Source organism: Lepisosteus platostomus, chromosome 2, assembly GCF_059453375.1.
Source record: "Lepisosteus platostomus isolate fLepPlt1 chromosome 2, fLepPlt1.hap1, whole genome shotgun sequence".
Classification (NCBI taxonomy): Eukaryota; Metazoa; Chordata; class Actinopteri; order Semionotiformes; family Lepisosteidae; genus Lepisosteus; species Lepisosteus platostomus.
In genome coordinates this window covers 31,414,907-31,432,024 of record NC_142612.1, presented here as the reverse complement: position 1 = coordinate 31,432,024, position 17,118 = coordinate 31,414,907, and the positions used below count along the sequence as shown (strand labels likewise).

General features: G+C 38.7%; 1 protein-coding gene across 6 annotated transcripts in view; it reads right to left on the bottom strand.

Annotated features, from left to right (window-relative positions):
* Positions 1–341: 341 nt before the first annotated feature.
* The window catches only part of usp9 (ubiquitin specific peptidase 9), a 60,124-nt gene continuing 43,347 nt past the window's right edge, over positions 342–17,118 (bottom strand). For 4 of the 6 annotated variants that reach the window (XM_088605056.1, XM_088605074.1, XM_088605064.1 and 1 more), the window contains 15 exons: positions 16,858–17,048; positions 16,480–16,653; positions 16,181–16,322; positions 14,965–15,715; positions 12,712–12,835; positions 12,386–12,611; positions 11,648–11,777; positions 11,368–11,553; positions 10,475–10,695; positions 9,039–9,127; positions 8,696–8,852; positions 8,175–8,387; positions 6,775–6,882; positions 3,962–4,057; positions 342–2,161 (listed from right to left, as the gene is read on the bottom strand). In XM_088605056.1, coding sequence (XP_088461182.1) covers positions 2,027–2,161; positions 3,962–4,057; positions 6,775–6,882; positions 8,175–8,387; positions 8,696–8,852; positions 9,039–9,127; positions 10,475–10,695; positions 11,368–11,553; positions 11,648–11,777; positions 12,386–12,611; positions 12,712–12,835; positions 14,965–15,715; positions 16,181–16,322; positions 16,480–16,653; positions 16,858–17,048 — 2,943 coding nt within the window. In that variant the 3' untranslated portion in view covers positions 342–2,026. The remainder of the gene's footprint in view (positions 2,162–3,961; positions 4,058–6,774; positions 6,883–8,174; positions 8,388–8,695; positions 8,853–9,038; positions 9,128–10,474; positions 10,696–11,367; positions 11,554–11,647; positions 11,778–12,385; positions 12,612–12,711; positions 12,836–14,964; positions 15,716–16,180; positions 16,323–16,479; positions 16,654–16,857; positions 17,049–17,118) is intronic. The other 2 variants (XM_088605092.1, XM_088605103.1) reach the window with 1 other exon arrangement.

The window sequence follows — 17,118 nt, the reverse complement described above, 5'->3', positions numbered from 1 at the left end:
AGCAGTAATCACCTGCTGTCAAACGTTTGGTTCACTGATGCAGTGCCTTCCCTTCTCTGGCCTGCAGAATGCACAGCTCTGGATTGTGTATTCTCCAGGCTTCAACACCAGAGTGGAAAAATGATGCATCTCCATAAGCCACTTGTTTGGTTTTGGCAGACTTTTCAGGCTAACCCATTCACATCCATTCTCTTTTCCCAACGGAATTCTTCTCCTTTCTGTACGTCCTTCCTCTTATGGATCTGTCACTCCCACTCTTCGATAATCCATGATGAAGACTTTTTTTCACGTGCACAAAGTATTTACAATTTAACCATAAATAAAATGAGACAGTTACAGAGTCAATATTCCATTTTCTTTATTCTTGCTAAGGGGCGCAATGCTTTTTAGTATATTTCTGTGCACAAAAAAAACCTCACAAAGTGAAAGTTCACATCGCGACTGTAGCTCCAGAATTCAACGTCAGACCATGGCCAAAACAAAAGTCGGCAGAACAGGGCGCGGAACTCTGTACAGTCAATGTCTCCTTTAAAAATAACACAAGGACAAAATGTTCCTCTTAAATCAAATTCTATTTTGTGTGAAATTCAGCAAAATAATTTCTATAAAATAAAACAGCAAAATATTTAAATATAATATGGTGGGCTGTCACTTTTTTCTTTTGCAGGGGTATTTGGTATTTTAGACAAATTCCAAAAAAAATACACACATTCAAGTTACCAATTAAATACAGTATTTACTGATGCGGATTTTCTTTATGTCCTAATAAAGATGCTTACCTAGCATTCGAGAGAGCTCTAAAAGTTGCAACGTGACTAACCAGCAGTTTTTTTCCACAGAATTACAACCCTGCTTTTTCCTGTTGATTGTGTGGATGCAGAGTTCTAAGACAACGCCTGCTTTCCAGTAGGCCTGAACAGGAGAGAAAACCACAGCGAGTTGCCACAGTGCAGGGCACACTCACAACATCATCTTTGTTGACTTCAACCTTCTCTGAGCTGCAGTAGAAGGAAAAGTGTTAGGAGTTAATCTAAAAGTAAGCTCTACCAATGAAACAAAAACAAGCACACCAAATACAGTCTATTATGCTCCAGGCATCCTGGCATAGCAAATTGTTGCATATATAATTTTCTTTAAAATCCATATTATTGAAAACTGAGTTTATAATCCCACCAACTGACTGCCGAATGTTAAATCTGAGGAGTATATGTGCAATTGAAAAGCCACTTAATCTTACATTGGTTCCAAATATAGCCATCAAGGTGTAACAATAAAAAAAGGCTCTTTGCAGAGTAGCTGTCAATTAGGGACTACAGCTGCTGTCATTTTACGATCATACATTTCCCTTCGGCTACACTAATCTGGTGTGAAGCCATGCTAAATGTTACAGCATATTAACTAGAGCTTCAAAATGATTTAACTAATACCAGAATGAAAGAAAGGCAATGAAAGATCTAGAACAATGTTACATCACCACTTTCCACATCAACCAAATATCATAAGGTTATACCAGCCATTTTAATAACCCTGGCAGAAGAGTTAATTTAACATGGCTAACGTGGTTGACATGGAGTCTTTTTTTTTTCCTAAAACAAACTGAATCATACTGCCACAAGGCAGAGAACCCTCACTGCTGAGCACAGGCGATAAAGCAAAAGTATATATATAATTTTTTTTACCATTTTGTTGTTTTCATAGATCTGCTAGTCTCCTACAGCAATACACAGTCTTGCTGAGGAAATTTAACAGTCAAACATAAACATACTATATACACCTTTGCCATTTACACGTTAGCTTCAGGCCAGTTTTATTACACTATACACTTTCCACTGCAGGCGAGTTAGATTTTGACAGCAATACTCTGCAGGGCTGACAGTGAACAGACTCTCCACTCCAGGTAAAATACAAATTAACTCAGAACGTGAAGGACCTGGAGAACAGATGGACTGTAAGGCCTGGTCGTGCACTTGTACCAAGTGTCTTGATGGAGAGAACTGGATGAGAATCAGATGAGAATCTGCAGTTTTTATTCTTTCGTCTGAGCTGGAGAGACTTCTTCGCTGCCTTCCCAGTTTTCTTGTGCTCGTTGGCCTGTACGTTGGGGGTTGTTCATATGCTGTGCTGCTGGGCCCGTGTATGGCTGCCCATGCGTATGATTATTCTGCAAGACAAGACGAGAGAAGCAGGAAAGTGACTCTTGGTTCTTACAACGACAACACCCCACTTTGCAAGGATTGTGTTTTAAATCACAGCCATTGCTGCCAGAAAACGAGGAAACAAATGTCTGAAAGGCCAGGCTCCAAAGATTCAGTTAAACTTTCGGTATTTCTGGTAGATCTCAAAGTTCTGTGAAGTTAATTAAATCAGGTTCAACCACACACTACGCAAGCCAAGCAAGAAGCAAGCAGTTACGTGAGGGGGAAAAATAAGCATAATGCTAGTGTGTCAAGTATTCCTTCAATAGGACTTGAGCTGTATAGGAAGTAGAATTCAAGTTCCACTTATCTAGGCAGCTGCACTTCAAAAGGGACATACCACTGTTGTGACAACTCTAGAAAATGTACCAGTCTTAATGTAAACTGTGAACCTAAAGCACCCCTTTTGATCAAATGCATGTAAATAAATCAAGTGAACAGAATAACCCCTCTATCTCATTCACATTTGCAGTTGTGATTTTTAATAAAGCATCTGTAAGCAATATGATAAGAACATTCGGTAAAACTGATTGCACAATTGTCTGGCAGAATGCACTGTGGGAGAAATGAACATTGCATAGAAAGCATTAGTGAGCTTGAGGCTTGATGTTTATTCAGTAGGACAAGATATGGGAAGTGGGGAAGATTACTTATCAACTGCTCTGCTGAGAACATCAGCAAGGAAAGCAAGATGGATGGGAAAGGGGATGAGGAGGAAATGCAAAAAGCACGTTTTAATATAAAAATGGATAAGGCACAGGGGAAAGCCACACTAGTGTTACTGAAATGGCTTATTACCGTGCCTTTTGTTTTTTTGTGAGGGTGTACTGCCAGTGTTTAAGAGACTTTAAACCTTACTAAATATCTGTTGAAACAGATATGATTCATGCATTAATATAGGGTTTTGAACACAGATTTCACAGACTTGCATGTTTTTCATATTCTACCGTGGGCCACAAAAAGGCCAATTGGATCTCAGTACTTTACAGTAGCTATGCTGTGTCCTAAATGCTGTTATGCTCCTAAACTAATGCTTACAGAACATAAGTTCACAAATTTATTACTACTGCTATACTCCCTCAATTGAGACTTACATAAACGACCTGTGATAAATTTAAAAACTTAAGGTATTTATTAATATAGAATGTAGTCTGATAAATGGAACCTGACATTATGTATTACAATAACTTTCCATGAAATATAAGACATAAAACCTCTGAAAATGGCTTACAAGCTCACAATGTGTTTCTTACCTGGCAGACTGCAAAGAGAATGCCAAGCATACCTCCAAAGGCATTAAAAGAAACAAACTCTTGCAGTTCTTCACAGAAATGCAAGCTTGAAAGTACCCTTTTGAAAACTAAACTGCAGGGTGTGGAGTCCGTAGTCTAAAATGCTGTCCTATCTGTAAAAACCTAATAGCAGTAGCTTGCATTCCACTTGGTCAAACTGCCCATTTCAGAAAGCAAAATGACCATGTAAGAAATTCGTTTGACAATAATTCGTGCTTTGTACCAACAACCAAAACCATTTATGATGGACTTTTGATGGAATTTGCTTTTATATCCAAAGCAAATTAAAAAATTCACCAGTCTTTACTTGCTGGCTGCACAAGATTCTTAGATGTTCCTCCCGATACATCCCTACAATTCCCGCAGAGCCAGAAATGATTATAAAACTATTTTATAATGGGCACTAAGAGAATGCAAATACCAAATGTCCACTATGACTGGTTTTAGTGCAGTGCAGCACGTAGTGGGAGTTACCTGCTGATACTGTGATCCAGGTGAGTGGGGGTAGAGAGTGGCATCTTCAGGAGGGGAGGAATCATGGTCATCAGGGGCTTCCTGGTCATCTGGCTCCTGCAAAATACAGCTTCATCAATCACAGCAGGGCTGCCAAGCAGCACAGCACACTAACAAAACTGCAGGGATGCCAACAGACAAGGTATATCTCAGATCCAATGAATTAATTCTAGAAATACACATCTCAAAGGTGTGGGGCACTCAGAAAACCAAAGAGCATCAACTTTTTTGAGGGTTTTAGAATGTAAGAAATCTCACAGACACAAAGTAACCAATTACAAATCAAATCCACTGCCTGAAAGAAACACTTTTAAAATGGGATAGGAGGCAAAATTCTGATGGACATCTCAGCTTTTCACAAGTCTGTAGCTCTCACATAACCAATGTCATTTTCTCTAGAGTTATCTACTAGAGCTCAGCGTGTTTGTCCCCCCTAACCAATAATATAAAAAGAGTTGGCCTTTCTTATAGAATACAAAATCTTGCCTAAACATACATATAGACTATCTTGTTTCGCAGATTGAACACTTTCAGATGTTTCTAATGATGCACTACCCTCGTTTAAGTGTCAACTACTTTATGATTTTCACGTCTCGGCTCGCATCTAGAAACCCTATAACTGCACACTAGGGAGAATGAGGAAGTGCAGACAATCTCCTTCAACACCTTTAAGCTGCGTGCTCTTAATACATCACAGGCAGCACAGTCCTATACTGGAGCTTTGGTGCCAATTGGAAGAGAGAGGTGTCCATCACTGACACCACTGCATGTCTGAGAGAGCCTGGGAGGCTACAGAGGGCGCTGTGTCACTGAAGCCAACTAATCCCTCCCTGCCCTTAGCAGAGTACAGGCAACAGTGCTCGAGTAATTTTGGCCACAGCTGGCAACTGACATCACACAGCTCGTACCTGTGAACAGAGTGAACAGAGTTCAGCCTGTATTTGGGTGAGTGCATTGGTTTTGCACTCAGGAGGTCCCACTTGTAAATTCCTATTCATTAAAACCAAACAAGACTGACAGAAAACAGTAAGTGGATAAAAACCTAGATAACTAAGCTTTTTTCATATGCATCTGATCACAAAAACATGATGTTTGTCACAAATTACAGTTGACAAACAAGGAACACTTTATACAATGCAAAGAAGCTAAGGACAGGAAGAGGCATGATAATACAGTCTTCATTGTCAATGTCAGTTAACTGAAGAGCAGACAGAGAGTGGATCAGTAAACTGCTTCTTCTAAAAGATATTTCTAATGGGTTCTTTTAGCCTTTGCAAACAAGCAAATATCTAAACACTGTTTGAAATCCCTAGCAGAGCACAAATCCAATCCACAATCCACTGTAGCATTGCACAATGCTAAGAGGACTTTAAAGCAGTTCAGGGTCCAAAAGCGTTTGTGCTAGTCTTGTGTAGATAATAGCATACTTTTTACTTTCCGATGCTTAACCACTAGAATAGGAAGCTGAAAAAAGATTACTTCTGCAATTCTACTATTATCATGCAATAACTTAAATAGGACTTCACTAATGTCTGAATTCCAATGCATTTATCATCTTTGCTGATGAACCTAGCTAGTTAATTTTAAGAGCTAAACAAAAAAAAAAGCAATTTAAATGCAATACATAGAGGAACTTCCATTCTGAATCAGTAGTGACATTAAGGGACATCTTTGGTTTACTGGTAGCCCAACACATCTGAGTGTTCAGTTTGAAACACTACTCAACAGTCAGATAATATGCTGACTTGACTGTAATGCTGGATTCTCAAAACACAGGGTGCACAGTGCCTTTCAGCAGAAGTTTCCCTGTGCTGTTGGTAAAAAATAAAAGCAGCTATAAAGAAAACCCAATTCTAAACAGCAAAGCTTATATTTATGGTAACCAAATCTGACAGATGGCATCTCTTGCAACTGAACAAATACCATACTCCCAACATGCTTCCCTTACAGTGAATAAAAAAAATATTCTAGAAGTAAGAAAAAGGATAATCCTGAACTACAAAAGTACTCGCTACTAAATGAGACTAAAAATAGAATCTGTGTACTGGATGGAGATGACAGCCGCCTAATACAAATCTCAGCCTTTTAAACACTTGGTCTGAAGTTAACATATCCTTGCTGAAATAACAGTCCCACACTTTTAAGTGGAGTTGGACAGTTGCTAAGTTCAATGAAAATGATGCAAACTATAGTTACATGACAAGATGAAAAGCATGTTAACACACAAGCTCAGGAGCAAAAATACACTTCATTATTTCTTTAGCCGCTTAGGACCGCCAGTGAAAAACTTGTTTAAACTGAGCCAAATCTAAATCTCCATTGATATAGGACCGTGACCAAACCTTTTCATTAACATAATACAAAAAGACCAATTTTAAAGTAAATTTTGCATTAACAAATCCAGTTTTGCTAAAGACTGCTTCAGGCATGTCAGTTTTGATTAAAAAAAATCTAACCAATTAATTTAGTGCCATAACCTGAACTGAAGCTAAGAAATTTTAATAAACCACACATGTAAAAGTTACAGATCCCCTAGCCAGCTCATTATTCTTAGTATATTTTCACAAAATCTACACTATAGTTAAGGCTTGGAGTTTTCGATCATTTATTAAATGTCGGTGCCAAAATCCTAATTTGGAAGAAAAAATTACCACATGGAAAGAACAGATATAACTCAGTTTAGTTTTGGACTGAATTGTACTACTTGGTTCCCTGGAAGAAGACAAAAGTGGCAGCCATGGCAGGGAAACTTGCTGATGGCACACATCTCTTACACTTTGCTGCTGTTGTCCTGCCATTTCCCCTGGCAATAGCTGATGCGGAGAGGTTGATTTCCTTGCCGAGTCATCTTCAGACACCACCTCGTGCTTCGTTAAGTGACACTATTTTGAAATGGCAGTTAATATTGCATATAAAACAAGTGTCAATAAACGATGCAAGTGTGGATGCTTCAGTGTTTGCTTATTAGTCACCATTGATATAGTACATCCAAGCTTTTCATGTTACCACTGTCAGCAAGAAATTAAAACGTTTGAAACACAGCGTGTTCATGTAGTTTGACTGTCTTGCTAGTTCTTCAAATTAAATAAAAAAAATGGACAATTCCAAGCTGTTAATATTTCTGACAAAAGCTGTGTTTTAAACCAAAGTTTTAAAATACATTATATACAGATTACAGATCTTTCCAGATGTCCTTATTTTAGCAGATATTGTGTATATTTTTTTTAAAAGCCAGAATACTGGGAAAATCTCGAAAACTCAAAGCCCTCTCTATAGTAAATACTGCAGTAGAACTGTGTGGTCTGTAAGATGGTTTAGTTGTTAAATGGACTGAATTTACAACTGAAGTTGTAACTGAAGGCAAAAAAAAAAGTTCAATGTTGGTCATTGAATTTCTTTTACAAATTACAAGCTGTACTAATAAACTGAAAAGTATGTTAGAATTAAATAACCATAAAACTAACAAAAAAGTAAAATTGTGCTGTTTGTTATTAGTAAGAGGATGCATATTTGTTTCAACTGACTATAATTGCTGAAATTGTTTTAAAAGTACCTCTCCACTGAAAAGGTTCACTTGGGTTTTCCATAGAAAAAATAATTTAAAAGGAGATACAAATAGAAATATAATTCATTTTATCATTAACATTAATAAAAGTGTTATTGGCATGTAGTCTGGAAGTATATTAATTTCAACAATTCAGATTTTCTACAATACCTTAATTCAAATTCACCTAACAAATTAAATTATCTGACTGTGAATTATAATGTAAACTGGTTTCTGCCTTAAATTAAATGGCTCTGAAAGATTTTTTAGCCTTATTCAACTAATCTATCATCAGCTTAGAAGAAAGCATGACAAATGATCAATAAAATTTGGACGCATCCAACTCGAATGTTAGTTTGATAACCTGGTTCTTTAAACTAGGCAGCACATGCAACCTAGGTTACCATTAAAGGTTCAAACTAGGTTCAAATTAAAGGCAAACTCAAATATCTGCACAATTATAGCTAGCATACTTCAAAATTAATGACCACTAAAAACAAAAATATAACCAGGCTATATCACTAACAGGGGATTCAGCTCTACAAATTACCATCATTACTAGGATGTTGGCTTAACCCAAGAAGAAAATCAAAGTCACTAGAACTTTGCAGCTTTGAAAAACAAAAGTACCTCTTCCGGACAAAGCTCACAAGCTTTCGCTAGCGTCATCCTGGCACTGTGTGACCTTTCCAAAAAGTAGCCATTGGAGGTCTCGTTGCTCTGCACAGGGGGTGACCAGTTGTTGTAGGTGTACTGAGGGTTTCCAGTGTATGGCCTGCGCTCCAGCTCGTCTCCAAGCCACTCCACTGCCCATGTCCACTTCCTCTTCAAATCGCCATTGCTCTGAGAAAGCACAAATGGAAAAATGAACACACAATCCTCTAGAAGACCTACAGCAAAGAAGGTCAAGGCATGCAGTCCACTATGCTTTCACAAGCACGTTCAAATCGGTTGTTCCAAACCAGGAAACCTGTCTCATGTAACTTACTGATTAAGGAAGCAATTAACAATTTTGAAAAATAAAAAAGGAAAGCAGTAGAAGATCCTGTGATACTTGACTCCTGACACTGCGACACTCTAGTTAGTACTTCTTTGTAATAAATATTTCAGAATTATACGAGCATTTTAAAACCAAAGATTTTTAACACTACCTGCAGAATCTGGTATGCTACAGAACAGTTGCTGAAAAGAGCGACCATGCACTTTATGCACTGGTATGCTCTCTTTTGATAGTGGTTTTTAGACCGCTGAATGGTATCAAAGAGCCCGTCTCTGTCGTCAGGAATGCCCTTTAACACATTGTGAATCCTGAAAAGGCAAAAGACAGAAAAATGTTGCTTTCTTCTGTTCAGATACACACTTTGTACAAAGGTTTATACTTTGTTAATCTCAACCTTTTCTCTGTGCTTATAATGTCAATTCAAAAGCAAGTTTCTTTAGGCATGAATAAATGCTGCCTACATTCAATTAGTCATCTTGTGCACCAAGACTCACCTATGGGTCTGCCAGGAATCTTCTATAAGCAAGATCTGTAGAAGTAGGTCCAAATAAGGCCTAAGCTCGTATGTGTAGGAATATGCCACCTACCAAAAAAAGTATACATTATAGTGTGGATTACTATGGAGTACATCAAACACATACAAAGCCTTTCTAATATATTCACTCCTTTCCTATTTCATTGAATTACCAATGATGCATACATACATTTTTCAAAGTGAATGTATTTAACCAGTACTTGAATGCTCAAACTCAACACATTTATGATTAAAAGACACTAAATGTCAGCAAAACAGCAAAGAAAAATACAAAACTCAAACATGCTGATCACATAAGTATTCCACTCTGCAGTGTCATTCTGGCTTTGTGCTTCAGGTCCTTGTTGTGCAACAAGGTGAATTTTGATCTCCACTTTAGGTTTTTAATAGACTGAAGTAGGTTTCCACAATTCCACAATCCACAATTTGTATTGTGCTCCATGCATTTCTCCTCAGTCTTGACAAGCTTCCCATTCCCTGCTAAAAAGCAGGTTAATAACATAATGCTTCCACCACCATGCTTAACAGTAAAGATGGTGTTAATTGGGGTGGGATTGGGCCAGATGTTACAATTTTCATTAAGACCAAAATGTTCAAAATTTGTGTAGTCTGACTACAAAACCTTTTGTAAATTTTAAAATTATTTTTGCCACATAAAATGTTCTGCTGCAAACTGCAAGCAGGATTAGAGTTTTTTTCAGTACAAAAAAACAAAAAGGACAGGAGGGACAGCCTGACTTACGCAGAGTCCAGGTGGTATGATACACCGTCTACTTCTTAATGATTAAAATCACCACACTCAAAGGGACTGTCAAAATATTTAATACCCTTCTCCTGATCTGTCCGACCTGATCTTTGAAAACTTTCGCTCTGAATTTGCTCTCTGAACTTTGCCTGAAATTCAGCACCTATCTGAGGAACCTTACAGACACAGGAGTATTCTGAAATCACTTGAGCAACTATAACTACATATTGACCAAGGTCACTCAACTAATTGTGACTTGTCAAGGTAATTTTGTGCCCCTGAACTAATTTGGTTTCCCATGGCATAGGGGATGAATACTTATGCAATCAACTTACTTTATATTTTTCTTTCCACTTTTTGCTGATGTTTTACCCATAAAATTTGATAGTTTGATCAAAAGTTTTGCTTAAAATTATATGCTTCAAACATTACATCAAATAGGAATTCAACAAAATGGGCCATCATTGACAGGACAGGGCCATCATGGACAGCCGTGACTACTTTTGCAAGACGCTAACATCCCTGCTTCCTTGTAAAACTGTGGCAGGGAGTAGAATTTTTTTGTCATTAAACCCTATAAAGAAAACTCCAAGGTCTGAAAAATCAAATAAAAAAAAAACAGTCATCAACCATCTGCTCAGATCCCTCACCTGCCAAAGGAGCTCACTAAGAACAGTGGAGGAAAACTGGGGGTTTTCCCAACAGCTGAAGCGCAGAAGTTTAATGGTCTCTTCAGAGTTGCTGCAGTCTTCAATGATCTTCTTCACGTAACTAGTGCGCACAAACAGAATCTCGGCCACAAGCTGCTGGAGAGGCATGATTGGCTGAGACAGGTTGGGATCTCCAAAGGGATTTGGAAGTGGTGGATTACCTGAGGAGGCAACAGCACGTTTTAAAAACAAGGATCACAATCATCAAAAAATATACAAATGAAGATCCACACAAAATCTATTTCTATTTGACCTAGAGCTAGTAAATAAAGTCTATAGGAAATTAAGTTGTTTGCAAACAGAGAATAAGACATAACCAAAGCTCAGGCTTTTGAGCATTTAAGTGTCCAGTATCTACAAGATTAAGGATAAGAGAAGTAACCTGTTACTGCAAAAGAGTAGATGGGGGGCTAATTGTAACTAACACCAGTATGACTGAAAAGAAATGCAAGTTATCAAAATGTATTTTACTTATGTTTTGTAAGTCTGTATATATTTTAAATACTGTACTATAGGGTCTTGGAGTTTTTGAATTTTTGGGTTATGTTAGAGTATTTTTTATTAAATTATATTGGAAAGGTTATTTAAGTATATAGGTGATATACATGATTAGTACGATGTGAAGACCATTTTAACATCTTAACTTCTTTTATATATACATATGTACAATAACCAACTAACAAATACATGTTTAAATTATTTGAATGAGCAATGGAAATGGTTTGGGGAATAAATGATATACTGTAGAAAGTTGAAATAAAATAAAATATACTAAAAAGAAGTGCATGGATTAAACGTTTTTCAATATTCTTGAATCGTTTTCTTTAACTTACCATTTATTGAAGACTGCATGCGCGATGATACATCGCAACAGCGCACCAGCTGTGACACCACTGTATACAGCTTGCCCAGTTCAGCATACTGGTATTTAATGGGAGGACCAGGACCTTCATCTAGAGCTACTAGCATGAATGTTGCAGGCACGCTCAGTTTTAACAACTGCGTCTTCTCTGCCATACCTGCAAATTAGCAAAGATGTCAATTTAGCGCTTATGAGCGTGTGCACACAACACAGCTTCCCTCCAAAAAGTGGACATATTAGTCACTTCCTACCTAGATTGGCGTACATGACGAAGAGATTGAAGTACTGCTGCAGGTGACGCCCATGTTCTGACACCTCCCTTCGTAGCAAGTTCAGCACTGCTCTCAGCAAGTGATCACTTAGGCTCAAATTGTCACAGGCCTGGAAGTATTGGAGAAAACTTTATGATTACACCCTTTCTGCACTTTTCAGATATCAATCTCTCTTCACCATGAACAAAAATAAAAAAGATACAGCTTTAGATATGCAAATATATACTTAATATGATAAACAATGGCAGCCCAGACATTATGATTGCAACTGTTGAAGTGCATTTAAAACAGAGAATAGGAGATGCATGTTTATCCCAAGAGTTATAGCGGTATGGAACAAGCAACCCAGCCAAGCTGATGAAGCAGATACCTTGGTTTCCCCTGGCTGGATGAGATCCTTGGATCAATTGGCTACTCACTACCCAATGCCTATAGTGGCCCCCTCACGTTTTTGAACTTGCGTTCAACATCATTGTTATCATATAATATCTGGGGTCTGATGTTATCATGATTAATGCAATATCGTATACTACCAGGTGTCAAACAAACCTGTTTTATAATTCGGAAACGCTCAACTGTTGCTAAATTTGCAATCAATTACCAATTTCAGATCAGCGAAATCACCTTTAGTCAAAAGTACTGTACTTTGGATCTCTAAGATACTGCATGTAAATCTCGGATCGCTTGATATACTGTCAAAACCCCACATTACTGCACCTGAGTCGAAGGTGCTGGTGAGGCAGCTGGTGAAGAACATGGTCCATCTTGCAAAGAGAAATGTGCTATAAATACGATGAGTTTAGCAAATGCACCCCTCACTTCTGCACTGGGGCACTCCAGCAGGTACTCCGAGAAGCGGTTTGTATAAGCATAGAGGACATTATGTGCAAACCAGTAGCGTACATTCTTGCTGTGACGAAGCAGGATGCACAATGCATCATACCTGAGAGAGGGAACACAATAAGAAGGCAAATCAGCGTTGAGAGCCTCTTGCAGGAAGGAAATAAATGTGAAATAAATGTTCAAAGACATCAAAATCTTACCAATCGCTGGCAGGGCCACGGACTACTTTCTTTGTGTGGAATCCTGTGCTAAACAGGAACCTAGCAGCAAGCTGAATACTAATCATAGCTATTTCTTCTGCCTCGGGCAAAAGATGATCTTGTCCTAATTAAAACCAGAAATAAACTCCATTAAAAAAGGCACATCACATCATTACATCACAACCTACGACAAAAAAAAAAAAAGACGAGTGGGTACTCTGAAACACAAATAAAAGCATCAAAAAGGAAATTAAACATTTAAGGAAGCATCAGCTTGCACTGAACTACGCAAATGTATTTGATCTACAGGCGAATTCTGAAGCAGAATCCATTTTCTGGGTCAAGCTCCCATCTCAAGAGAAAATCTCCACAGCAAGTCCGGATTTCTATCATTCTACTTGCTTTATTATGAAATGGTAAACATTTAATTAATAAAACACTGACAATCACTTAATTTTTTGCCAATTTCAAAAGCTTTAAAAATCTGCCTTAGCAGACTGCTACAGTCTACAACCACACTAATTATTCATCCTCAGTAACTTCAAATGGAGGGAGGGATGCAGTTTACAGCTGCAAACAATCCGCTCTGCTGCTATAGTCTCTTGTAAGTAGTAAGGAGGCAACATCTGCATCAAGCCTCAGTCTTGTAGATTACAGAATATTGTCGGGATGAGGTTTACTCTACAGTTTGCCAAAACTACAACTGAAAACAAATGAGACGGAATCTGAAGGAAACTTCATTCGCAAAAACAAAAATACCATCTTTTAATCCAATTGGCCATGGTTTCCCCCCCTTAAACACGGAAAATGAAGATCTCCAGCTATGACAGAGAAGAAATCCCAGGCAGTAACAGAATGAGCTTCTCTTTACTGTCATGTTTATGCACCTTAAATGTTTTTCTGATTAAAGGTCTAATGAACAAATCTGAGCTCAGTATCAGTGTTCACCCATAGACACCAAAGGAGTTCTCCTCGGGGCCATTTGATAGGAACAGAGCACAGAGAGGAACACACCAATTACCCTAGTGACTCAAGCCAGAGCTGTGCCTTGCTTCATGTGCCGTCTAAAAAGTTCAAACCAATCATTGTTTGTTTCCATCAAAGTGTCAAGTCAAATCACCCATCTTCCTCGAGGAATGCCACGCTTAACAGGCAGGTCTAAGCATAGAAAGAAGTTCCAATTGTCTGTGAGGGGTTAACTGAAACTGAAAGTCTGGACCCAGGATGTCCCACTCCAGTTCTGAACTACTGCTATCACGGCAGTGTTATTGGCTTAACTGGTACAATATACCAATGGTCCAGATGTTAAGGTTATGCCAACTTAAAGAGATCTGTAAAATCAGCTTGATCCTCCAGGCCTGCTGCTAGGCCACCCCTGTCGAGATTCACACAGATATTTGGCTGACAGAGATTTTATGTTGAGATGATTAGATTAGTTCTGTGTCAAGAATGAGTTATCATCAAAAAGTGAAAACAACAAATGAAAATGGCATGAACCAGAGCAGCAGGGTCAAAACAAGTTCTTGGAACACTTTGTAAACCAAATTGTGAGGTACTCTTACTATTGATTAAAGCAGAAAAGCAAAAGGTGTCTCTCAGAAATGTGCCATCAATTTAGTGCATGAGCACCTTGAATAAAATCATGCTCAAGTGACAAAACGATTGCAGATCCATTCCTGCTTAAGAACATAGGTGGCAATAGCACTCAGAAGGCAATGCAACATGATACATGGACCCTTTTACTGGAATCTGCAGAGCAGCACTGAATAAGTAAGGATATTAAGGAAAACTGAGGATATTCTCAATGGCCTTCCTAAGTCAGTTTATATGAATCCAATCTTGAACAGCAAAGAAAAAACGGTTTAACATACAAGACAAATTTGTATATATATATAACTGGCTCAACAAAAATGGGTTTTAAAACATTTTTCATTGTGTTTACGCTTGCACGAATACATTTATATTTCAGATGATGGGCTTTAATTATCCACCGTTAGACCTAGTGCAGTCAAGTTCCAATACAACTCAAGTTTATGATGACAGAACTACATCAAGAAATGAAAAGATGTGAAGTATCACAATTTCCTAGGGTTCAAATTCTCTTGCTTCTTTTCAATGAAAAAGGACACTGCCTATTGAGAAACGCTGCATTTGGTACAGTTATCTTCACCTCCACCACTGCCTGCCACAGCATTGTCTGAAGTATATAAAGCGCATCAAATCAAACCACAGATAAGGTAGCTCAATACATACCTGGAGGTGGGTTTAAATAGACACTGTTACAGGTCAGAAGTTTCTTTATAAACTGGAAATATTCCAGGCTGTACTGCATACGGTTGTGCATGAACTGCACATTCTGCTTCCGGACGCTTCGCTCGATAGCGGCTGGCATTTTTATCTGGTGTGGTTTTGTGGTGACAGCCAGCTCAGAAATGTACTTTACAAGTTCACTGTCTTTGTCCAGCGTGTCCATGCGCTCATAAAAAAGAATGTAGGCATTCCACCATCTCTTCTGGCGCCTGTAGGACATGCGTTTCATCATGTGGTCGAAGACCTCCCCCATGTACTCGCCTCCGAAGCACTGGTTCTTCATCTCTTCGTCATCGTCCATTTTGCACTCTGTGACGTCCCCGTCGTCAAATTTGTACCACCGGTTTTTCTCCCCGTCTCCCCCGTTTCTCTGAATGATGTAGGAGTAGTAGTGTCCACCACTGGCCTGACCACTGTGCACAAGAACTCCAACCAGTCTGTATTTAGTGCTCCCTGGGGGCTCATTCTCTGTGGGCTCATTCTGAATGACCTGATTCTCTGGATGGACATCATCTCCTTCGAGCTTGGCTACCCCGGCCACTGTGTATGGCTCCATATCCAGTTCCCGTGGAAACTCAAAGTAATCATTGAATTTGATTGCACATTCCCTTTCCCAGTCATAGTCAAATCGCTTCAGCTGGATGGCAAGAACTGGAGGCAGCTTTTTAATGAGCAAGCGCTTCACTGTGTCCACCTGTGAGACAAAAACCAGAGATTTACAAAACAAAGTACACAGCTGGATTTTACTGCCACCTGTTAAATCAACACCCCAAGATGCGTTTTATAAAACTGTACAGGTGAATATTTAAACACCACTTCTAAATCCATTGTATATCTAACTCCAGGACAAAAGCTACGACAGATACCGCCATTGGTCTGTTAACATGGCAAGAAGTGACAATATCCTGCCCACGCATGTCGTACAAATGAGAAACTTCAAAATATTACACATATACAGAGGGTATAGGAGAAAATGAGTCATTTTTTCCTGTTTTGCTTCAATGTGCAAAAAAGCACCTAACTCTCCAATTAAAGCACACAATAAAGAAACTCAATTCTTCACTTAGTCCCATACAAGCAACGAGGAGTACCAATCACACCACGGTACTGGGGGATTTCAAGAGAGCATATTTATTTGGTATAGGTAAGTGATCTTCACCTTTTTGTTGCACTTTTCGCAGTGATAGGCATTGGCACCCTCTAATAAATCCCCTTTGACATACTGCTCCATTGAATCCAGGAGGTTCTGATGGTTTCTAATATCTACATTCAGTGTTGTAAAGGATTCCTCACATTCATACCTGCAATACATTTAAGCAGCGGTAAATACACAAAAATGTCAGCATCCTATTATTGCTCTGCAAATAATAAAACAATAATGAAACATAACTAATATAGCAATTTGGAAAAAATAGCACAATTCCTCCACCATTGCTCTTTACACAACTTTTCACATACCTGTGAGGACAACCTTGACATATCTTCTGATCAGCAAATGAACCGCCAAGAACTTTGCTTAACATTGCTGGATGGCCAAGAGCTTTCAGAGCTTCATCCAAACTGTCCACCAGAGAGTTAAAGAATTCCAGTGCATCATGCTGCTCTCTCAGGTTCACTGGTTCACCCCACAACCTGCACATACAGACAGAGGCCGTTATCCAGGTCCACAGCTGATACAACACAGCTGATCACGAGTTGCAGTAGAAACAAAAACTAAACATTTACATGCGTCACTTGAAAGGCAAGATTTTCATTTAAGGATTTCTGTAGCTTCAACAGGCAGATGATATAAGTTTTGAGAGTGGGGTTAGGAGGTCAGAAAGAATAAAAAGTTACCTAAACTGTTTCCAAAACCCTCGAGGCACATAGTACTGCAGCCTAGAGGCAGCCAGATGTCCAAAAATAACCTGCAGATGGCGCAGAACTCCAATATTGTACTCCTTCCGGTCCTCCGACTTACTGAGGGAAGGTTTCTCTTCATACTGGTGGTGGTAGCTGAAAACCTCATCCCGAGGATCTACATTGGTCTGCAAACATAAAAGCCCATACAGTTGCTACAAAAATAAAAAAATACCACCATTATCAAAATATTTTGGT